We start from the raw sequence: 25,895 nt of genomic DNA, 5'->3' as shown, positions 1-25,895 counted from the left end.
CAAAATTGCTGACTAATCCACGGGCAGAGCCACTGAAAAATATTTCACTATAATCGTTAACACGGATTACAGATACTCAGAATAGTTCAAAAGAGAACTAACAAATATTGGGTGCAATGAATCAAAGAGGGGAGAGTTTCTTTTATACACTAAGAAACTTCCCCAACTCCCATCATCTTCCGATGTGGGACAATCATACAAAAAGAATATTCTAGGCAAAGAAACCCAACACAATGCATCAACATCACCACTACCATCATCTTTCACCAACTTCTCATTTACAACCAATTGAGTCATCACGGGATTACAATACTCCATTTTGAATTTTGAATGAATACTTTGGGCATACTTCTTTTGACAAATAAACACACCTCCATCATTTTGATCAATCTCAATACCTAAGAAGTAATGTAACAAACCCAAATCATTCATCTCATATTTCTTCATCATATCAGTTTTGAACTCATTAATCATGTTTTCATCATTTCCAGTAAATATCAAGTCATCAACATAAAGAGAGACTATGAGCATACTGGATTCACCGTGCTTGATGTAGAGTGTCGGCTCGCTAGGACTCCTGAAAAATCTTCTCTTAAAGAAATACTCATTGATATTTCCATACCATGCACGAGGTGCTTGGTTCAATCCGTACAACGCTTTCTTTAACTTGTATACTTTTTCTTCTTCTCCTTCAACATTGAAGCCTTGAGGTTGTACCGCATACACCTCTTCTTTCAATACTCCATTCAAGAATGCAGATTTCACATCAAGTTGGTAAAACTTCCAACCTTTGTGAGCGGCTAATGCAATCAACATCCTTATCGTTTCGTGTCTTGCAACCGGTGCAAATGTCTCATGATAGTCGACTCCGGGTTGTTAAGAATACCCTTTTGCCACCAATCTTGCCTTACATTTTTTTAACCGAACCATCGGGACTTATTTTTGTCTTGTAAATCCACTTCAACCCAATCACATATTTTTCTTTCGGCTTCTATACTAACTCCCAAGTTTCATTTTTTTCGATCATGTTGATTTCTTCTTCCATCGCTTTCACCCAAACCTCCTCTTGAATAGCTTGTTCAAAGATTTTGGGTTCTACAACACAGAAATTACATCGAGCATATATGTCGTTTAAATTTCTCATTTTTACTAGAGTAAGGATCGGAATGGATGAACTCTCCCCGGGTTGTATTGTCGGAGATTGTTGATGTTCACTTTTTTCATATCCACTTTCATTAACTTGTTTCGATTTCTCTCTATAGTCTTCTTAAAAAATCGGCATATGTACATCCTCAACACCTTTCTCTTTCCAATCTCATTGTTCTTTTTCATTGTAGATCACATCCCGACTTTCAATCACCTTATTTTTTTTCAAGCTAAAAAGTTGATATCCCTTCGACTTGGTGTTATAGCCAACGAATATACATTTTTCACCTTTATCTTCAAGTTTGTTTCTCATTTTCTTCGGGACATGAGCATAGAAAATGAATCTGAACACTTTCAAGTGATTGACCGACAACTTTTTACCCCCGGACCATTCCTCGAATGATGTCTTGTTTTCAACTGCCTTTGTCGGACATCGATTCAACAAATAAACTGTTGTATAAGTTGCTTCGGCCCAAAAAGTCAATGGTAACCCCTTTGCATTCATTATGGTTCTCGCCATCTCAACAATTGTTCGATTCTTCCTCGTCGTCAATTGTCTTTCAAGACCAATATCTTCACAATATTTATCGAACTCCTTCGAGTTTTATTCTCCTCCTCTATCATTTCTTAATCTTTTAATCACCTTACCACTTTGTCTCCCATCTATTGTTTGAAACTTCTTGAAAACGGAAAGTGCTTCCGATTTTTGCCTAAAAAAATAGACCCAACACATTCTTGAAAAATCGTCGATAAAAGTGATAAAATATTTGTTACCTCCATGAGAGTTTTTGGACATCGGACCACAAATATTAGTGTGAACGAGCTCCAACAATGATTTTGCTCTCTAGGCTTTCTCTTTCGGAACGTCTCTCGATGGATTTTACCAAGAGAACATGCCTCGCAAACATCATGTTTGTCGTTAATATTTGGCAACCCATACACCATATTTTTTCTGCTCAACAATTTCAAGCTCTCAAAGTTCACATGCCCAAGCCGTTTATGCCACAACCACGACATATCTTCAATATTGACCTTCATCGATGCACAACTTGCGGGTTTAAGATTAAGAGGAAAATTTTGCTTCCTCTCTATCTTAACAACCGCAATCAACTCTCTATTATTTTTCTTGTCAAAATTTTTACAATAATCATCATCGAAGTATAATGCATGATTATTTTGCATAAGTTGCCCAACACTCAACAAATTTTGAGCTAAATCCGGAACAAACAACACATCATGGATGAGCAATTTACCTTTCTTTGAATCTACGGCAATCGTTCCTCTTCCATTTGATTTCACCACAACACCATTACCCATTGTGATCCGAGTTGTGTCGCTTTTGTCAATTTTGCAAAAAATCGACTCATCTCCGGTCATGTGATTATTGCACCCACTATCAACATACCACTCCTTATCATTTTTTTCCGATAGCCGCTTGACATACAAAAAATGTGCTTCCATCACTTTCACAATTCCTTTTCTCCTTGGTATAATTGACTTGCTCTCTACTTTGATCTCGACAATCCTTTTACATATGACCAAACCTCTTGCAATTAAAACATTGAGGTTTACCTTTGTGATAACAATTTTCTTCAACGTGACCCGATCTTTTACAATAATGACAAAATTTGTATCATGGGAGTTTCTACCTCCCCTCGGACACGCCCTCGACCTCTTTCATAACTTCCACCGCCACGAAAATATTGATGTTTACTCGAGCTTTCAGTAGAATCTTCTTTTACACTCACTTTCGATTGAAATTCAGTTTCGAGGGAAGCTTCAGTATGTCGCTTCATCCGTTGTTCATGCATCTTAAAAGAACCCATCAAATCGTGAATACTAAGTGACGAGAGGTCTTTCATTTCTTCAATAATAGCCACCATATTGTCATACTTCGGAGAAAGACTTATCAAAATCTTCTCGCAAATCATTTTGTCGGTCAAGTCGTTGCCAAGACACTTGATTTGATTTACAACTTCGATCACCCTTGAGAAGTACTCTTGTAGAGTTTCTTTCTCCTTCATCCTCAAATTTTGAAACTCTCATTTGAGAGTCAAGAGCTTTACTGTCTTCATTTTGTTGCTCCCTTCAAATTCCTTTTGCAATATATCCCACGCTTCCTTCGATGTATTAACCCCTATTATTATCGGAAAACTCTTACGAGAAATACTTTATTGAATAATAAACAAGGCCTTCACATCTTTCTTTTTGTTCTCCTTTAACTTTTTATCGGATGAACAATTTGATGATTCTGCGGCATCTTGATCTTCAATGTGTCCGTTCTCCACCAAATCCCACAGATCTTGTGAGACTAAGAGTGTCTTCATCATAACACTCCAATAATCATAATCTTCTTCGTCGAAAACGAGTTGGGCTCCTTGTATCGGCCAAGAATCTCCTAGCATCGCCATAGATCGATCTCGAAGCTTTGATACCACTATGTTGGGTTGAATAGAAAAATAAGGAAGGAAAGTTACAAAAGGAAATGAAATATTATTATTTTCTTCTATTATTCCATCTTCCCATTACATTATTACATTACCAGATAAATATATAATCAAGATAAAAATCTAATCTTTTCTTAGAATTAAATAACGTAACTTATAACCTCTCCATAGTATCCTAATTAATACTACAATTAATTAAAAACATTAATTTCAACCGTTTTACTATTTTATTCATTTTTTTTTATAAATCATTATAATTAAGGGAGTAAATAAACTAACTAAATCGAATCGAAACAGTTAAAACTAAATATCATTTTAAACCGAATGAGAGAATATTATGAACGTACAAATTTAATTTCATTTATTGACTCATTCTTAGTATAATATATTTGTTTTGAAAATTAGGCTAGCTAGTATTCATTAAATATGTTATCGGATCTTATTCATAATATTAATATTTATTTAATCTATTTTAAGAAATTTGTTAATGGATCAAACTAATTAAACCGACTAAACTGATATTTTAATCGTTCAAATCGACCAAGTGATCGTTTGAAATTTAATAAACCAATGTCAACGGTTTGAATGTGCATTTCGATTAAATAATCGATCAAACTGAACCGCTTACACCCTTATAGTCATCATATTCTCGTTTCATCAACTAAAATATTAAAATATATTCACTTATTTTTATTAAATTTTAAATACTTGAGTAATTATATTAATTAAAAACTAAAATAACTTTTTTTTTCTTTTATCCGAAACAATGAATTTTGGAAAAAAATCCTAAAAAAATAAAGATCAAACAAGATTTCACATTTTTGTTTAGATTTTTTTTTAAAATAAGTTATTTGAAATTTTAATTTATTTAACTATTATAATATTCATTTATATTTATAAAAATAAAGTAAAAGAATTTTAATAATATAATTAATAAAATGAGTTATTTGATAATAATGATTTAGAGAGAACTCCTAAGAAAAATGAGTAAAATAAAAAAAGAACCTAAAAAAACTAAGACACAAACGTGACTTTAAGGTTTGTTTGATTTAATTTATTTGAGGTTAAGATCAACTTTAACATGTCAAAAAAATGTAATATGGGTTTTAAGATGTGGTTATTATTAGGGATGAAAATATGATAGATTGGGGCGGGGTGCTCTTATCATTTCTATTCCGTTTTACTTTATAATTTTTTTTACTATCATTCTCCGCCTGTTCAGTTTTCGAACAATACTCGCGAGATAACATGTTCTCTAAAATAAATAAGAAATTGTGATAAAATCATAAAAAATATATTTTTATATAGTGTAATATATTAAAAATTCATATTATTATAAAAAATTAAAATTAAATTTAAAACTTAAAATATAAATAATAAATAAATATATATGTGATGTTTTATATTTAATTTTATTTATTAATATTCAGACGGAATCGGGACAAAAACACAAATATTTTTCATTCAAATCCATGATTAATTATTTATTATTTATGAAATTAGGAAAACCGTCTAACCGAGACAATTCAGATTGGATACCTTAAGAGGAGTTATAATTCACCTCCTCAATTAATATTTAAATGAAAATATTTTTAGTGAGAAATTAGCATGAGATTTTTATTTTTTATATAAAATTCTTATAAGTTAAACTATACTATTAGACTTTGATGGAGGCAGAAACCTTTTCCCGGTTTCACCTTCGTTTCACAGAGGAGGAAATCTTTCATGAGTGTCTAATTTTTTTTTAAATATTTTTTTACTATTTTGCATCTCCTTGTGAGAGAAAATATAAGTTTCAAATAATATCAAAATTAGTACAATAATGTTCATACAATTTTTTTTTTTTTTTCTTTTTTCTTTTTTCTTTTTTTAATCTTAGAGTTTAATTTCATGTGAATTCTTATGAGATTTTTACTCCAAAACTAAGCATCTCGACCATATATCTTAACAACTACAATATAATAATTATTAATTAAAAAAAAATCAAAATTATTAAAATCTTCTTATTTACAGTATAATAATATCATAATATAATATAACTTAATATAATATTTTAAAATTTAAAATTATATATTTATTTTTTTATAAATAATAAAAAATAAAATATAAAAAATAAGAAATTAAAATTATGATAATAATTATATGATATACTATCATATTATATAAAAATAAAAATTTAAATATATATATATATAATTAAATTTAGAATTATTTAATGATAAATTATAATATTAATAAAAATGTTAAAATATAAAAATAAATAAAATAACTGAGTTTTAATTGTAGACTAAATTACATTTAAAAAGAACAAATAAAATAAAGAGATATGATTAGGAGAGAGAATTTGAGTAAGGAAATATGAGAGGAAATGATGTGGCTCAATCTGATTGGCTCAAAAAATTAAATAATTTCTTCCTCTTATCTCTTTTCTTACCACTTTTATATTTTCCAAATCAATGGGTGATGACAAGTCATTTTCTCTTCCAAATTCTCTCCCATATCACTCCTCTAAAATAAATTAGTTTGTTAATTATTTTTTTTGATAAATTATCTTCCAATAACTTAAAAACTTACCGTATTATTATAAAAAAAAGGTTTTGAGTGGTGTAGAATAGAAAAGAAAAATAATTATAGAAATAAAATTTCCGACAATATTTTATTACCAAATTTACGGATTCATTAGCACTGCCGAGAATAAATTAAATTTTAAAGAGACGGTGACGAGACTTTAATGTCTTGTATACTAGATTAATTTGAGACTCCAATAACTTCTTTTGGTACATCAAGAATGGTAGAGACTACATATTTGGCGTCTAACTCAAAAATGACATTGTGCCATAGCACACTACATTGCTTGATGAATTGTTATGACTTCGACCATAACAGAGTTAATACATCTAAGGTTATGACTAAATACTCTAAGAAGATTGCCCATTTAATCCTGAATAATGATTTAGGAAGACCGCTTTGGATCTGTCTAAAGAAATGAGGCATTATAGTTGATTTTTATCTAGTCAGTATTCGGCGATGTCCAACGCACAACGACTCTTGGGGAAGTCTTAGTTTGATAAATCATTCATATAATTAAAATTGTCTTAAACATCGTTTAGACTAAGTTGATACACTACAGTCAAGAATTTTGATTTATCAATGAAAGAGTGGTTTCTGCTTTTATATAGATTCCAACTAAAGTGACAATAACATTATTGTTAAAACAATCATGTGAGGTTCAAAAGTATCAAGTAACAATGTGTCAAATCTATTAATAGTAAATTCAGAATGAGAGAAACTAGATAGTGACAATGTATCAAGATTTTCTTGGTATAGTAAGAATGAGTGTTCGGCGTCTTTCATGTTGGAAAAACACCTAGGGTAGATAGGGGATGAGATTTGTCGTCAAAAACAATTCTGACAATTCTTAAGAGTTGAGGACACTATGGCAAGCTTTACAAAGGAAACTCCTAATTTTTGTAGACATTTAAGGCTCCAGTTAGTCTTCCAAAGTATTGGGTGTACTTGAAATAATGATGAGTGAGTCTTGATCTAGAAGAGTTATGACTTTTGAGTGCGAAATTATATCCAAGACTCCCATAATATATTCAATTGGAATTATCATTCCTTATAAACATGTCACATGATCCCAAACACTAATTGTGAGCTTAAGAATATTATAGGTCATGAGTTGCTTACCTAACAATTCATATAAAGAACCGAATCCTAATATTTTGAGGGTTAATAACATGATTAACAAACAAATGCTCATATGTGGTATTTGAGAAAAGGTTCTTAGGACTTTTAAATTGAAAAACACCACTAAAATTTTTAATGGGTAGCTAATTATCATTATATAAAAAAAAGTGGATGATCCATCTATGATTTGTCAATTTCAATTGACTTTGAGTAAGTCTCCTCTCTCAGGAGGATACTAGACCAACACAACGGACTACTATTTTTTTTTTTCTCTCAATGAGATATAGAGTCATGAGAGAAGTATAAATCTTTCACTAATTTATCCCATAAATTTTGTGAATTTGAAATTAGTCTTCATGATTGCTTAGTAAGTAAAGTCAAATTACACTTTTCAAAATTTTAAACCTCATTACACCCTTGGATTGTCCCAAGAGGACTATTGAACACATTTTTTTCCTTGTTAGATTTTTACCAAAAAGTAGTGATTAATAAATGCATCCAATTGATGAATTACTTAGAAATTTAAACACAAATAGGTAGTGGGCTGAAATTGCTTGGACATAAGACTTAAAATAAATTTTTCCTAATTTGACTAAGAAGGTTACCTTCCAAACTTGCTAATTTTTTGAAATAATAATATCATTTAATTTTCCTAACAATTTATATTTTTGTAAACACCTCAATTAAAGGAATATCAAGATAATGACATCGACAATGGACAATTGTAATACAAAGAAGATCAGGGAGTTTTTACTTTTTAGTATGCATAAGAGTACTATTATTTGGAAAGGGCATTAAAGATTTAGTACTGTATATTAATTTTTTGACCTAATGCAAATAAGGATTTATAAAAATATATCAGAAATACACATAATATTATTTTGAGAAACTCTTGTAAAAATGAATATGGTCTGTAAACATAATTAAATCAACTGATGAACAATTATGATTAAATTTAACTATTTTATACGAAGTTTATATGCGATCTTAAAAAAGATCAGAAAAATAATTAGTTAAAAAAACTTTAAAAAATATGATAAAAGTAAGCTCCTTATCAGAGTCCTCTCTTAGGACAAAAACATAGAGATGGTATGCAAATATTATATGATACATTCATACATTCGTATCACATGACATTAATGTTGTATTACTCCTGGCTGTTACAACGTTTACAAATAATAAATGGAAGATCTGCATTAATGAGGAAAACGGCAGATTTGCAATGATGAGGAAAACAAAATATTTGCAATAATGAGGAAAATAGAATATTTTCAATAAATTTCATTAAATTAGAAAATTAAGAGTTTTTTTTTATTTTAGTATAAATAAAGTGTATGTTGATCTCATTAGAGGAAGAAAAATAAGAGAGAGATAACAACTCTTGTAATCGTTTTTTTAAGATTTTATAGATATTTTCTCAAAGTTTTGTGAGTGATTCTATTTCTGGGCCAACATTTGGTATCAGAGCATCAGGTGAATGCCCAAAATCATCCGGTGGGATCAAATGTCGAAGGGTGCAGGATCATCAGGAGCGCAACAAAACAATGGCATATTCCACTATCCGCAGCTAACACACACGAACTACATCAGTTGGGTGATTCGTGTACAGGCTATGATGGAGGACCAAGGAGTATGGGAGGCAGTCGAGTCAGTAGAAGGCACAGAGATTGACGTCCGACTTGATAAAAAGGCGAGATCACATCTTCTACAAGCACTTCCGGAGGATCTTCTAATGCAGGTGGCAAATAAGAAGACGGCGAAGGAAGTGTGGGATTGTCTCAAGACGAGGTTCGTCGGCGCAGACCGAGTGAAGAATGCACGATTACAGACATTGAAGAGTGAGTTTGATAGGATGCATATGAACGATAGTGAGTCGCTCGATCAATATGCTGGTCGACTCACATCCATATCAGTCAGGTACTCAAGCCTTGGAGAAACACTAAATGATATTGCGATAGTAAAGAAGCTCTTCGACACCGTGCCAGAAAGGTTTATCAGTGTGGTAGCCGGCATCGAGCAGTTTTACAACCTCGAGACGTTAACATTTGAGGAAGCTGTTGGAAGGCTGAAGGTCTTCGAGGAGCGTACGCGCAAGAAAAACACAAACTTTGGAGGAAACGAAGGACAAGTGCTACTCACTCAGGAGGAGTGGAAAGCACGGTTTAAAAAGGACGAGGAAGACTCATTGAACCAGTGGAAAAAGGATTCCACAGATAGTGGGACCCGTGGTCAAGGAGGTAGAACCCGAGGTAGAGGCCAAGGGAGAGGAGGCCGAGGAGCACCATCTCGGAAAGACAAAGAAGGTGGTTCAGGTGGTCGAGGAGCTCCTCGAGACAAGAGTCACATTCGTTGTTTTAATTGCAACGAGATGGGACATTACTCAACACAATGTCGAGCAAAGAAGAACGAGGTATCACACCTTACCCACGCAGACAACGTCGAACCAGCATTACTTATGGCAATCTCGGAGGAGATTCCTCCAATCAATGTTGTCATGCTGAATGAAATGAAGACTCCAGAAATTCTAGAAGCTAAGAACGATGAGACATCAAGAGATGCTTGGTTCTTGGACAATGGCGCTAGCAATCACATGACTGGCGATAAAGAGAAGTTCTTTGAACTAGACGAGGCAGTCACTGGAAAGGTGAAGTTCGGAGATGGTTCCACGGTACAAATTTGTGGTAAAGGTTCTATCATGTTCGAATGCAAAAATGGCGACCAGTGGCTTCTCGAGGGAGTTTTTTCATTCCTTCTTTAAAAATTAATCTAGTGAGTCTCGGGCAACTTACCGAGACAGGTCACAGGGTGGTGATGGATGGAGAAGAGCTTGAAGTCTTCGCTAAGAACCCTTCATGCCTTATCATGAAAGTGAGACGAACGCATAATCGACTATATCAAATTTGCTTGAAATTAGCAAAAACGGTTTGTCTTTTAGCTAATCTTGAAGATCCAGCATGGTTATGGCACGCTCGTCTCGGTCATGTTAACTTCCAAGCACTAAAGTCCCTCATAAATAAGGGAATGGCTGCTGGTGTTCCAAAAATTTCTCCTCCAAAACAACTTTGTCGAACATGCCTAGTTGCAAAACAAACGAGACAGCCGTTTGCGTTAGAAGCCAAGTTTCGAGCGAAAAAGCCACTCGAATTGTTGCACATTGACTTATGTGGGCCAATCACGCCATCAACCCCAGGAGGAAATCGATACTTCATGCTGATTGTTGATGATAATTCCATGTGGACATGGCTCCATATGTTGAAAACAAAGGACGAAGCATGCTCTTCGTTTAAGAAGACGAAGCAATTGGTCGAGAATGTGACCGGACTTCGAATCAAAGTCCTTCGTTCAGATAGAGGAGGTGAATTTTTCTCGAGGGAATTTAGAGAGATGTGTGAAGAAGCAGGGATAGAGCGACAATTCACAGCACCATACTCTCCTCAACAAAATGGTGTGGTGGAGAGGCGTAATCGAACAGTGATGGCCATGGCTAGGTCGTTGCTCAAAAGCATGGCAGTCCCGAGCAAGTATTGGGGGGAGGCAGTTCGTCATGCAGTCTATCTTCTCAACCGAGTTCCAACCAAAGCTGTTCGAGACAAAACTCCATTTGAGATGTGGACTGGAATGAAGCCACACCTAGCGCACCTTCGTGTTTTTGGGTGTACTGCGCATGCCAAGGTGACCACTCCCCATCTAAAAAAGTTAGACGACAGAAGTCAGTCGTTTGTCTATTTAGGTGTCGAAGAAGGAAGTAAGGCACACAGGTTGCTCGAACCACAAAATGACAAGATCCATGTGAGTCGTGACGTTGTGTTCGAAGAAAGTGCAGCATGGGATTGGCAAAATGAAAAGAGTGATCAACCCTTCAAAGTTTACGAAGAGGTTAATCACGAGCATGATGGAATTCGAACGATCCCATTTGAGAGTGGATCGACAAGAGGACAGTATACTTCAGAAATGTTCCAAGAGGCTGTCTCGAATCCTCCACAGCTCGAGCAAGTGACTGAACAAATAGACCAAGGCGATGATTTACCCACTCCATGGTCAGGTGGACACATTGGGAGTGATGAAGGACCTGTTCGATACAAGAACATGACCGATATCTTGGAAGAAACACCTCGAGTGACACTTGATTTTGAAGACTTGATGTTAGCACAGATGGAGGAACCTTCTTGCTACAATGAAGCGGTTGGACAACCACAATGGGAAGAAGCAATGACTAAAGAAATTGAAGCCATCGAGAAGAATGAGACGTGGTCTCTCGTCCCATTGCCAGTCGGACACAAGGTAATTGGACTCAAATTGGTATTTAAGCTCAAGAAAAACTCAGATAGTGAGGTGATCCAACACAAAGCTCGGTTAGTTGCAAAGGGATATGTGCAACGACAAGGCATTGACTTCGAAGAAACCTTCGCTCCAGTTGCTCGAATGGACACAATTCGAGTCATTCTTGCCTTGGCAGCCAATTGTGGTTGGAAAATTTATCATCTCGATGTAAAGTCAGCTTTTCTCAATGGAGAACTGGAAGAGGAAGTGTACGTAACTCAACCGGAAGGATTCAAGGCAACAGGGAAGGAGAATATGGTGCTTAAATTAAAAAAAGCATTGTATGGCCTAAGGCAAGCTCCTCGTGCGTGGAATCTAAAGTTGGACAAAAGTTTGAAGAAAATGGGCTTCGAAAAGTGTACACAGGAGCAAGCGGTGTACACAAGAGGCAACGGTAATACCCGAATTATTGTTGGTATTTACGTGGATGATCTTATTTTAACAGGTGGAGATCCAAAGGGTGTCAAACTTTTCAAAAAGCAGATAATGGGGGAGTTCGAGATGAGTGATCTCGGATTGCTTTCATACTACCTTGGAATCGAGGTAGATCAGTTCGAAGGAGGTGTATCGATCAAGCAGACAACATATGCCAAAAAGGTGCTGAACCAATTTGGAATGCTTGATTGTAACTCAACAAAGGCACCAATGGAGCATAGGGCTCAACTCTATAAGGATCCCGAAGGACAACCGATTGATGCAACTGAATATCGAAGAGTCATTGGTTGTCTGCGATATCTCCTTCATACAAGGTCAGATCTTTCTTATGTTGTTGGTGTTGTCAGTAGATTCATGGAGAGGCCAACTGAGATACATCACAAGGCATCGAAGCAGGTGCTTCGATACCTTCAAGGCACTATACACTTAGGTCTAGTGTTTCGAAAAGGAGGCGGTGACGAGGAAATAGTGGGTTACTCTGATAGTGATCTCGCAGGTGACCTAGATGACCGGAAAAGTACGGGGGGCATGGCGTTCTACATTAACGATAGTCTTGTTTCGTGGAACTCCCAGAAACAGAAAACAGTGGCATTATCCTCATGTGAAGCAGAGTTCATGGCTGCAGCAGCGGCAGCGTGTCAAGCACTTTGGTTGAAATCATTGTTGTTTGAACTAAGTGGTTCGAAACCTAAGGCAGTGAAGCTCTACGTTGACAACAAGTCTGCACTTGCACTCATGAAAAACCCAGTTTTTCATGGTCGTAGCAAACACATCGACACGAAATATCATTTCATTCGAGAGTGTGTTGAAGGAAGTCAAATCAAGGTAGAGTTTGTTCGAACGGATGAACAGAAGGCCGACATACTTACGAAAGCTTTTCCAGCATCAAAACTGGTGATGATGCGACACCTGATCGGTGTTCGTGATCTCGAACCACGCCAGGACTAAGGGGGAGAATGTTGTATTACTCCTGGCTGTTACAACGTTTACAAATAAATGGAAGATCTGCATTAATGAGGAAAACGACAGATTTGCAATGATGAGGAAAACAAAATATTTGCAATAATGAGGAAAATAGAATATTTTCAATAAATTTCATTAAATTAGAAAATTAAGAGTTTTTTTTTTATTTTAGTATAAATAAAGTGTATGTTGATCTCATTAGAGGAAGAAAAATAAGAGAGAGATAACAACTCTTGTAATCGTTTTTTTAAGATTTTATAGATATTTTCTCAAAGTTTTGTGAGTGATTCTATTTCTGGGCCAACAATTAATGTGTCAACAATTTTGTAATCTATTTATCCAAAATTTTGAGACCACCTTTTATATATATAAGTTACTTGACAACATTCTCCATTAACCTAGTATAAATTTTTATAATTTTTTTAAATAATTGAAAATAAATAAAAGTTTTTTTTTTGAAAAAAAAAATTAGACAACGGATTAAATATGTAGCCCGCAAACACATTTAATCATTTAACCAGACGCAGAACTTGTCATCTGGCAGACTCGAATCTAGGATCTTATGGTAAGTATCCACATCTTATTACTGTTAGGTTAGAAGAGAGGATAAAAAATAAATAAAAGTTGCATAAACCTTGAAATGATTTCCAACCTTTTGGGTGGGATGAATATCATGTGCGAGGCCAATTGAAGGTCTTTACATCCATCTTACCGACAGGGATCAACAATTCAACATTTAGTGGAGGACTCACATGCACAATGGAGGACAACCTATGACAATAAGACTTGGTTACAATGTGCAATATTGATGTAAAGTTCTAAAGTATAATATTAACTGTGATTGTGTTATTTTTTTAAATATTAAAAAAAATGCGATAACGCTAACTTCATAAATTAAAAAAAAAAAAAAAAAAAACTGTTTTAAAAAAATCGTTAAATTTGTAATCTCATGGATGTTGGAATTGAGATATTTAGCAAAATTTATTCTTAGAAAAACTGGTGACAAAAAAATGATTATAATTAGTAGATTGAAGATTATGAAGCACTGTCACCCACCCACACATGGTCAGATAAAATACGATTCTTAATTGATTTGCTCCAACTAGTGGCATTCATGTAAATAACCACTAACTACAGATGCTCAAAAGGCAAAAATAAAAAATTAAAAAAATAAAAACCTTTTGTCCACTCAGGCAAGAGGCTTGTGATTTCCCTTTTTTTAAAGGAAAAAATGTGTAACAATTTTATTAATCTTTTTTTTTTTAAATTACTAAGATAAAAAAAGTGGCTAAGTATAAATTATAACAAATATTATCATAAATTAAACATAAACTTAATTAAAAGACATTAATAAACGAAGGAAGTTTTAAGTTGAAGGCAAGCTCATACTAACAGGAATCGTACTAACATCATTGTTTGATGTGGGAATGATACTAATAGGATGGACATAAGGTCTCCAATAATCTATATGAACTGCATTTTTAGGGTTTTCAACCTCGTGTTGCTCTTTTTGCTATTTATTCTCTATAGGAAATGAAGAAGTTAAAGATCAAGTTTAATTATATCAACTAATATTACGATTTGTTTAAACTAGTGATCATTTACACGTCCAATCCATTTATGCAATGAGCAAACCATATCAATTTTGTAACAACAAATGTACATGTAAGTTGTGAATTCATTCTGAAGAGTCCTGAGCTCGGAGCAATATCTAGACCGCCCATGGCCTTTCCATTTCAGATAGGGGAAACCCTCGCATTGCACTTCATTATCCACGACGAGATGACTATGTATTTACTAGTTGTAACCGCAAAGCTTTTAGTTCTAACGTAGAATATGTTTTTCCCAATTGCATTCCAATTTGATTGTTTCACCTCTTTTTTCTTGGTAGGCACTCCCATCGAGTGTGAGATCTCTCCTTGTAATCCCCTATTTCATTCATTTTCACTATATTTTCTGACGACTATGCTCATCATTGCAAAATTTGTGCATTGACATTTGCTGCCTCGACCAACCATGAGAATAAACTTTTTTAAGTTTTTGTTTTAAAGAAAGTTTTCATTAATTTATATATTTATGAAAATTTTAAAATTTTGGTGAAAACAACTCATTGAAGACAGTATAGATTATGAAATAAAGAACTTCATTTGAATTTAAGAGAAGAAAAGTGAAATTTGAAAGAAAATGGGCAAATTTACCACAAGGAAGAAGTTTGAGAAGTAATTACTTTATTGACTACATTATATATTTACTATAATTTCCGTGATTTATTTATAACCTCATTAAAAACAATTCAAAACGACAATTCTTAACAAAAAAAAAAAGTAAAATAAGATGAAAAATTGACATATTATAGTTTTTAACTTTAACATATAACCTACTAGGGTATAACTCAAGAGGAAAAAAAATCTAGTATAATAGATTTTATGTTCGATTTTCACTCAAAAACATTGTACGATGTTTTGAAGTGAGAGTCATGATTAGAAGACCGTACTAACTTTCTTCAAAAAATAAATAAATTATGATTTTGAAGAAAAAGAACATATATAGGCCATTAATATGTAAATACCAAAAAGAAGAAGTTAGGACATGCATTATGAATTATGTTTATGGCTTGACTTTCTAATTGTATAGCCCAAAACATTTAGATCATTGCCATATATAGTGATTCCACCTCAACTTTACACTTATTGTCTACACTTGCCCTTGTGCTTATTTTAATCATTTATCTTCTTGAAATGCATCAATTTTAAATTCAGACTTCCAATACTCTATTGCTAATTATAAGATAAGTGATAAAAAGGCCATTGAATTAGTCTCTTGTGGGTAACACATATGCAACATGTTTATTATTATTATTATTATTATTATTATTATTATTATTATGTTGGCTTGAAAGAATTAAGGAATGCACTTTGTTATTGACCAGTCTGAAACAATAAAAACGAGTATACGAGTATAATATATACTAGAACAAAAATAAAGAAATTAATTGATTAAAATATTAAAGAGAGGATAGGAAGAAAAAATTTGGGTGAAAGAATAACGTGACACAATCTGACTGTCTGAAAAATTAATAAAATTAATCTCTTTTCTCTCTCGTGATACTTATTCATTTTCACTCAAGTGAGAAATTCAAAGGCGAGATAAAACTTAAATTTTGTTTGTAATAATTCATTAGCTTGTAATTTGGAGGTAGGTTACTTTGGTTGTCTTCATAAACCATGTTTAAGTTTTGTTTAATATGATACAAACAATTCATGTCAATTTTTTTTTTCTATTTTGAGATTTTTAATGAAATGAAAATAAGCAGTTGATGTCACGTAATTCTCTCTCACATACCCTCCCATCCCATTCCTAAAATAATAATCTATTTGTCTTAGTGTTAAAAGTGAACTTATATTAACATCAGCTAATTACAATAGAACGTTATAACGAAATTAAATTTGATATTTCAAAATTGAGAAAATGCTGTTTCCAAATTTCTTACAATTGAACTATAGATCATAATTAAGATCATAAAGTAAAGGCTAATCTTAACTGGAATAAAATACTTCAAAACTTATCTACAACTTAAAGTAATAATCTAAAATATTTGTAGAGTTTATCTATAACTAATACAACTTGTGGTCTCAGTTTCACTTGGGTCAATTTCGTCGACATTCTTTAGTTGCTTTTTTTATCTATTTTTTTGTCATACTTTTATTCTCTCAACAAGTAAAAAAACATATTAAATTTGTAAAAAGAAAGTATTATTATATAAAAGGGCGTGATGGGTTGAAATCGGTGCAATGAGATATATGTTAAGTGGATTTTTTTAATGGAAATTTGTTTTATTGGAAAACTATTATGATCTCTTATAATTATTACTTTCATTAAAATCAAAACATTATTAATGATAACTTAACCTTATAGGTTGAATCTATTACGTAATTTATTTACCACAAAGTATTTTTTTTCCTAAAAAAATGATTGATTGTTATTGACCATTCACGACAATAATTAATGGATTTTAGCCAGCCTATTTTGCATTTTTTTTTTATGATATCTTTTACTAAACTTTGGGTTATATGAATCCACATAAAGAATGCTTTTAAATTTCTAGATAATAGTTAGTTCAAATATCTTAAATTTAATTGTATTAAAAATATTTGTAATTTTTTTTGTTAAAGGTTAGAAGCTAGCACGACCCAATATGACCCAACATTAATTACTTTCACTTATAGTGTTTTAATGTGTATTCTTAAGAATATTTTTAAACTTTAATTCAGTAATATATATATATATATATATATATATATATATATATATATATATATATATATATATATATATATATATATATATATATATATATATATATATATATATATGATAATTCAGATGGAAAAAGTCTGGCCTAATAAATTAAGTCATAAGTTTGAGTGACACTACAAACGCCCTAAACCAAAATAGTAGTCATGAATGCAGTTAGTAGTGGTAGTTTAAAAAAATAAGAATTAGTTGAAAACATTTATTTGTTTTCTTTTCAATTTTCATTTTCAAAATATTACCATTCATCAATATTATCAATTTTCTTTTCATTTTCAATTTTTTTCTTTTCTTTTTGTTCTTTCTCTTGTTATACTCTTGGATAGATATTATCAATTATGATTTTATTTAAAAAACACATATTACCATTCATCAATATTTAAAAAGAAAATTTAACATTTCAAGAAAAACATGTTAGGATTTTTGTTGGTTTTGTTAACCCTTAACCCTAGTCCATTACCGTCCAAAACAGAACAAATCTAGATTCCAGTTAGTAAGAGATTGAATTGCTCTCTTATTCGTCTTCCTAATCTTATCAACAACAGTCCGTTCAAAATGATGATAACTAAACACGAGGGTTGCGCTAGTTGCGGGACTTAACCCAACTCATTTTTTCCCATTGAGGTCGAACCTAATTCGTTCGTAGAACTATTTACTCGATCGCAGACATTTCTAAAACACCTCTGAATTTTGGAAATATCCCATTAATAGGTCCGAGATCCGCATCTATGAATTGAAAGGTCCGAATGATCACCGGATAAAAAAAGCCTAACTCGACATATAATTAATATTGCATTCCAATAATAGAAAGTTTGAAACTATAGTACATCATTTCAGTATCTTGTATAATATTCTTTTCCTAAATCTAATTTTCAACCCATGACCAATATGACTCGAAACTTCCTTCGTAACTCTCAAAACTTAGTTATTTGATGAATAGATAGGTCAACCGAAAAATAATCAAGTTATTAATGACGGGACGAAACCAAGAAATAACTCCTCTCTCTTAATCTTATTTTGTATAACCGGAATAAAATCACGATTTTTATTAAAAGAAGCGCTTAACTGAAGAGTCAGGTCATTAGCTAGAAAGTGAAAAAAAAAATAAGCTTGGTAAAACTTCAGTTCGAAATGAAATAGCCCACATGCTTCTAGAGCGACTCAATTAGCTACAGAACTTGGTGCATTTTCCCAAGGGTTTCCTAATGTTCCTCCACCAAAATGAAGTACAAAATCATCCCCAAAGAATTTTGATTGGAATCAAAATATTATTGAATTCTCATAACTAACTACTTCATTACAAAATGAATGCAAATAGTTTATTCAGCTTCAACATCTGCTGATCAACATAAAATTACTATGGTTGAATCTCACCGACAGAAAAAGATTGCAGTCAGTTTGATAATGCTAGCATCAAGTGGATCAGAGAAGGTAGAGTTTCCTACAAACCATTCGCGTTAAAAACTAAACTTTCATGAAAGAGAGCGAACATTCAAATATTTGTCCTACATTCATTTGTGAAGTTACTCATAATTAGTTGAATACCTTATCAACAGGTCTTCCATTCCAAATGAACAAATTTAAATTGAAAAAAAAATAATTTCTTCTATTTTTTTCTTTCTAGATCAACTTTTTTTTAATGCGAATTTGACACGACAATGGAGAAGCATATAACCAAAAAAATGGAAAAGATTCTACAAGAGTGTCAGATCCAGAAGTGCATGATAAATACCGTCAAAGCCCAATACAAAAAAAAATCTCAATTGTTTCAAAATTTCTATTTTTGGGACGAAATATTTACGGAATCTTCTATTGTGAAGGTTTTGTCGATTTTTTTTAGAATTCGATTAAATCTAAGATAGTAATAGTCACTTTATGTTCTAACGTGAAGAATTTAACGTTTTAAAATATTATCTTATTTAATTTAATATTTTAAAAAACTTTTATGCTATTTTCTATATTAATAAATAAAAATACGATTATGGTTGTCCAATTGAGTGCTAGTGGACTAAGTAGTGGTGTTGGGTCATTGATCATATTGGTCTAAATCAAAATGGAACAAAGAGCATCCTATACAATTTCCAATATAATTAGCCAATGGTCACTCCATTAAATACATGAAGTGAGACAATATTTACTAAAATAAAGAAATGGGTTGAGAAAATGGAACCATCTACTTGTATACCCAACTTTCATTCTTTTCCCTAAACCTTTTCATTCATTAACGAAAATAGTAAATTTTTTTCAATAAATTCATTAATTAACCTATTAATTGCATATTACTCTCAATAAATTTAATAATCATTTAATTTTATAAATATAATATATATAATTTAAATTAATAATACTTTATTAAATAATTACAATAAAATTTAAATATTATATATTAAAATAAAATATATTATATAAATATTAAAATAAAATATATTAAATAAATATTAACATATTTTATAAATATAATATGTATATTTAAAATTAAACATATTAAATTAAATAATTCAAAAATAAATATTATAAATTAAAATAAAATGCATTTTATTCTTAGAAGTTTATTTTATCTTTATACATTTTATTTAATATATTTATTTATTTTTATCTTTACTTGAATTTATAAATATATTATCATTAATTTTATTATAAGACACAAATTCTTAGATAGTTGGGACATAATTAAACTTTATTATACACTTAATTTATTTTTATACATTTTATTTTAATGTTTATATAATGTATATTTATTTTTATTTTTATTTAATTTTACAAAATATAATATATAATTAAAATTAAATATATAGTTATAAATTTTCTAACTAGTCAAATAATGATAAATGTACTTAAAATTAAATAATTTAAATAAATATTATAAATTAAAATAAAATACATTACGTAAACAATAAAATAAAATGTATATTTTATCTATGTAGTTTAATTTTATTTATATAATTTTATTTTAACGTTTATGTAATGTATATTTATTTAAATTATTTAATTTAATATGTCTAATTTTAATTATAGAATTATAATTATAAAATTAAGTAGTGTAATTAATATTTATATAATATATATATATATATATATATTATTTTAATATATAATATTTAAATTTATTTTATTTTATTTAAATTAATTATTTAAGTATTATTAATTTAATTATATAGATAAAATATATTAATCTTTATTTGAGAATTTTTAATTATTAAATGTGTAATTAATAAGTTAATTATGTGTTTATTGAGAGAATTTAAATATTTAGGGAAATTAAATAGGTAGGTGGGTATATTGGAAAAAAAAAGTGAATGGAAGTTGAATAGAGAAAGAAATGGTTTCAAATAAGATGAGGTATGTCAATGTTTATTAATTAGTACAAATGATGGGTTGTGTGTACATGCTTATTAATGAGCACAAATGACTAAACCATTCACTTCCGTGCTGACCTCAAATTTCACCATATTTTGATTAATTAGCAAATGTATGTGACAAACTCATAGGAGAAGCTAATTGTTTTTAATGTTGCTAATGGGTCAACTATTTGATTGAGCGCATTTGGCCCAATGGGTTGTAATATCATTTATTTAGTTTGTTGTTTCCGAACCAAAAATTATTAACAAATAAGTTTGGAGCAAATAATCAGAATTAAAACGAACCTCATGATATGTTTGTTTATTAATAATGGTTAAGTTTCCAATTAATATTTGTATAAAAATAATATTTTAGTTTCTAACTTTTAATAGTTTATTGTAAATATGCTGAAATACTATTTTGGAAGGGGAATTTGAGGAAATGACCCCACTGATAGGGTGAATAACCGATTGTGTGAGTGCATAATTTAAATAGCGCCGGTGACCCTTTTTTTAATGACAATTGTACCTTTGCGTAACGCAACTGAAATATGTTTTTTTCGTCTTGTGATTGCGTGACGCAACTGGGGAGTTGCGTGATGCGATTGCGTGACGCAACTGGAGTTGCGTGACGCGATTGCGTGACGCAACTGGGGCATTTTCGTCCCAAAAAAATTCACAATTAAAATATTTTGAAAAATAAAAAAATAAAAAATTGCGTCACGCAACCTCAGGTTGCGTGACGCAACTGAGGCATTTTCGTCCAAAAACAGTAAAAGTGGTCTCCAGCGCTTTTTTTTTATCCTCTACACTTTCCGCATTTCACACATTTTTGAGGGTCATCTCCTCAAATTTCCCCTTTGGAATAGTAATTTATAATATTTGAAAATAAAAAAAATTCAAGAACTCACCGTGGAAGAAGTAAAGTTGATGAAGATATTTAGGAAGATATAACTTCGGATGAAAATGCACTCCTTCAATTCTGAAGATGAATAGAAAAGAATGAAGACAATAGAAAGTTTTGCCAGATATAAGATATTTCGTTTGAGAAAGTCACAAGTAGAATCAAAGTAACAACGCTATATGCGCTGATGGTTGTTGTTGATATCTATAATTCAGTTCTTGTTTCACTGTTAAATTTAGAAATTGTTTAGATCTGATCTTAAATTTTTGTATTTTTTTTTTCTATTTTAGACTTTTAATAAAATGACACTAAATTTTAAACACTAAACTGTTTAAATAAAAATAAATCATAATGAAATTAATTGATGTGATAGTGGTTAAGAGAATAAATTTTGTAATGATTCTCTAATCACTTTTTATTTGTGACCAAAAGTATCCAATCACTTTTTGATTAATGTGAACAAAAAGTATCCATTGATGCTTATGCGCAGAAAGAAAATATTCCTCCCTAAGAGGCTAAGATCATATTTATATGTAATTTAGCTTCATTTATCTAAGTTAATATATAAAATTACAATTTAAACATGTTTGGAAGGAGATTATGAATGACATGTTACACAGAATTGAAAGCACATTCAAACTTTTATCGTCGATAATTTGGATTTCTTATTATTACTATTTATACAATTTGTAAATCTTTCAAGACAAATGCTTTTATTCATCGCTGAGCTGAATGAAATATTACCTATATAGATGAAGCTGGCTCCATAACCCTCTAACTCCTAATTAAGAGTTCCAAATTGAGAAATGAATATTAATGCATATTGCATTACATCTAATAAGTGAAATTTGGGACTAACCCACAAATAAGTCTATAATAGTATAATTCACTACAAAAGCTACCATTAAGACTAGCCTAAGAGTAAAACTAGACCGACATGCGATCGTTGAGTCTCCCGTGGCCAAATTTGCAAACCACGAAACATCCTCGAGCTTCGGCGAGCCTCGATCTGAATAACCCGAGCCTGAATCCGAACCATTTGTTGGAGTATTAGATGTGGGTGTCCCTTTTTTATCACTGCTAGAGACCACAACAAGTCAATTAAAGGTTTTATAAAAATGGTAAATATGTTTTCACCGTTTTTTTTGTGATATTCCAAACAAACAAAATAGGTCTAAATAAAAAAAATAAAAAAAATACACTATAGATCATATATTATAAATGTACCTTGGGGTAGAAGTAAAATTAGACGGGCAAAATGTGATGGTATAATCAGCAGCCGTACAAGTAAAAGTACTTGATTCATCATCATAAGCATAACTATAAGATCTAGGGCAGGCATTCTTGAACATTTCCGAATACATCGACGGCATACAAACCGCCGGCGAGTTATATTCGCCGCTACAGCAGTATTCCGGTGACCCAAAAGCGCCGCAAGCGCTCTTACAAGCGTCGCCGTCCGCTGCCCTCAGCTCACTCGGGCAATGTTTATTTATATCCACCGCACATCCCGTGGACTCACAAGCGCCGGATCCCCCCCTCGCATCCACAGCCATGGGGAGATTATAGCCGTCGACTAGACTAACGTCGTAGAAATCTTGACCCGAACCAGAACCGAGAGTGAACTCTGCTAGAGTCGTCGGTGGTTCGGAGCCGGCGTTGTTGCATTCGATCTCGCCGGAGCCGCAGTCGCCGGTAGAGCAGGATCTGGGTGTTGGAGATTGGAAATTGCAACCAGTTCGGCCCCAGAAACGGCCGGACCATCCGGTTGGAGCTTGGAATGAACGGGAGGATTCATTTGGGAGCTCAAATCCAGTAGTGTCGAGCATAGGAATTCCGAGAATTCCTGGCCATACAGTGAAATCACATTTGTTGATGAATGTAAATTTAGCTGCCCAAACTTTCTCTGTTAACAAAATAACAAGAGAGAGAATGATGTGACTGTAAATACTCATGAATATAAATGGCTAAAACTGTGAGCTTTTTGGGTTGGGTTTGAAGATCGTTGTTGTGGTCGGAGAAGATGATCGTTTGGTCGGAACTCTCTCCTCTCTCTAGACCGATGGGGCAGGGGAATAGGGCGGCTGGGGAGTGCGTTTGGTGCCGTTGGCTTGACATAACATTTTTTATACATACAAGATTGAAAATCAATCAAATATTAATGATTAATGATTCATGCTTTTATTTATCCTATTTAATTACTAATTTATAAAAATTTACTTAGAGCTCTGTTGGGATAAAAGATGTTTTTTTCTAAAATTAAATAATTATTTGATTAATGAAAATATATGTGATAGTTAAGTTTTTTTTTTTTTTTTTTTTTATTTTAAATTCTAACTTATATGGAACAAGCTAGCCCTTAAAGCTTGTTTGGTGGTTGATTTTATTTAGATAATCTTGGGTGATTTTGAAGAGTTTATTATTTTATTTTATTTTGGTAAAAAAAAAAATTAAAATGTATTAATATATAATGATAAATAAAATGCCCTCTTTCAGCCTAGCAACAATAAAAATGAATATTCTTAGACTCTTTTAGGTTCTGAGTTCGAGTCCATCAGACATCTAGTTAAATGATTAAGTGTGTTAGCTGGTTATGTGATTAATTCGTATACTATTTTTTTATAATGATAAATATATTATATTTTTAAATAAAGAATTAATATTTGAGTATTTTTGTTAATGAATTAAATGATTTGAAAAATGTTGTTTAATTTTATTTAAAAAAAACAATCAAACTCTTAATATCTATTGGATAATAATTTATCTTAAAAATAATTATATCAATATAATAAGTATTTAAGCAAGATTTTCAAACAAAACTGATCTTGAAAATTTTCACATATTTAAATTATACGTACTAATCCGTTGCGAGGCAAAAATAAGTTTAACTTTTCTTGTTTTTCTTTTATAAAAAAACTCTAAATTTCTGTGGTCGGAAATAAATTGATCTAAGAACATTATTTTAAATTAATTTCGTTACTAAGCCTATTTTGCTTTGATCAATTTTGTCAAATTTTGGTCTAAAGTTAAAGTAGCCCCCTATATTAATAATTTAGGGCCAAAGAGTATTTGTAATCATTATGGAGATCCAAACAATCCAATATCCATGGATTACTAATAGAATTATTGTGGATCTTTGACTTTTAGAGCTTCGAGTTTATTTTAACAATTTATTATTTAAAAATGAATGATGAGGGATAGTTTTGATGAGAATGAAATTTTATTATTATTTTTTAAAATAAAATCATAATTATTATTAATATAAAATAATAATTAAAATTAAAAATATTTTAATTACTGAATTGAGTATATATATATATATATATATAAAATAATTATCTTGCATTATTGAAATAATGTCAACCGAACAAACCTTTAAAGTTATTATATGAAAAAAGTACAGAACTCTTTTTGGAATAGAAGAATGTTAAAAACCACAAATTATCATGATCATATAAACAGTTCAAGGTTTTCATTTTTTTTTTTAAATATGAAAGATTTGAAAATCTTTTTAATGAGATAATCAAAAAAATAATATAATTTTTTTTTTCTCTTTTTACAAATTCTTCTTCTATTTTATAATATCTCTGTACATTATATAAGTTTTATAAGGTATATGTTGTATAAAAGTATAAATTATAAGAGATGTAAATAATATAAAGTAATATAAATTGTATAAATTTTTAATGTTTGATATTAATGATAAGAAATGATATAAGTTGTATATAGTTTGTAATTTTGTGTTTGGTATATAATATAAAATGTAGTATAAGTGGTATAAATATGAATTTAAAATTATTATTATTATTTTTTATATTTATTTATATCATAAATAATATTGTTTATTATTATAAATTATTTTACTGTTTTTATTTAATAATTAATATAATTTTAATTAAAATATAAAAATTATTTATAATATAAACAATTATATTTATTTAATTTAAATATTATTAATAATTATAATAAAATAAACTAAAAAAAACTAATATATAAAATAAACAATATTATTTATAATATAAGTAAATATAGAAAATAATAATTAATTATCGTTATAAAAATAAATAAATATTTTTTTAATTAAAATATTGAACTATTTAAAAAAAAATTAAAAATGATTATATATAATAATAATATTAAAATTAAATAAATATATTATATAATAATAAGTTATATATAATATTAATAAGATAGATAAATTAAAAATTAAGTAATATAAGAATAATGTTAAACTTATGAGGACTAATTATTAATTTTAATTATATAGACTATAAATTTATAGTAATAATAAAAATGTAACAAACCCTTTATTAAGGTTCTACATTATTGGGATAGTATAAT

At 30.7% G+C, this 25,895-nt stretch overlaps 2 protein-coding genes across 3 annotated transcripts; one reads left to right on the top strand and one right to left on the bottom strand.

The window, feature by feature from the left end:
* Positions 1–8,787: 8,787 nt before the first annotated feature.
* On the top strand, positions 8,788–10,041 carry LOC124931713. Its single transcript, XM_047472243.1, has one exon. It carries the CDS (start codon positions 8,788–8,790, stop codon positions 10,039–10,041), a length of 1,254 nt encoding a protein of 417 aa, XP_047328199.1.
* Positions 10,042–22,353: 12,312 nt separating this feature from the next.
* LOC124921495 (thaumatin-like protein 1) lies at positions 22,354–23,630 on the bottom strand. 2 transcript variants are annotated; one of them, XM_047462167.1, is made up of 2 exons: positions 22,782–23,630; positions 22,354–22,634 (listed from the first exon to the last, which is right to left on the bottom strand). In XM_047462167.1, exons 1-2 carry the CDS (start codon positions 23,507–23,509, stop codon positions 22,409–22,411), a joined length of 954 nt encoding a protein of 317 aa, XP_047318123.1. In that variant the 5' UTR covers positions 23,510–23,630; the 3' UTR covers positions 22,354–22,408. The 2 variants fall into 2 exon arrangements, with proteins under 2 accessions (XP_047318123.1, XP_047318124.1); XM_047462168.1 differs by having other exon boundaries at positions 22,354–22,631.
* Between the last annotated feature and the right edge of the window lie 2,265 nt (positions 23,631–25,895).

This window comes from Impatiens glandulifera, chromosome 1 (assembly GCF_907164915.1).
Source record: "Impatiens glandulifera chromosome 1, dImpGla2.1, whole genome shotgun sequence".
Lineage (NCBI taxonomy): Eukaryota > Viridiplantae > Streptophyta > Magnoliopsida > Ericales > Balsaminaceae > Impatiens > Impatiens glandulifera.
This window is presented reverse-complemented; position numbering and strand designations above follow the sequence as displayed.

What these genes read in the sequence shown, in the direction of transcription:
- LOC124931713 (XM_047472243.1), top strand. Translation starts at nt 8,788, where the DNA reads ATGTCGAAGGGTGCAGGATCATCAGGAGCGCAACAAAACAATGGCATA.
- LOC124921495 (XM_047462167.1), bottom strand. Translation starts at nt 23,509, where the DNA reads ATGAGTATTTACAGTCACATCATTCTCTCTCTTGTTATTTTGTTAACA. An exon ending in AATTTTACTTCTACCCCAAG is followed by an intron (nt 22,635 to 22,781) that starts GTACATTTATAA and finishes TGTGGTCTCTAG; the next exon opens with CAGTGATAAAAAAGGGACAC.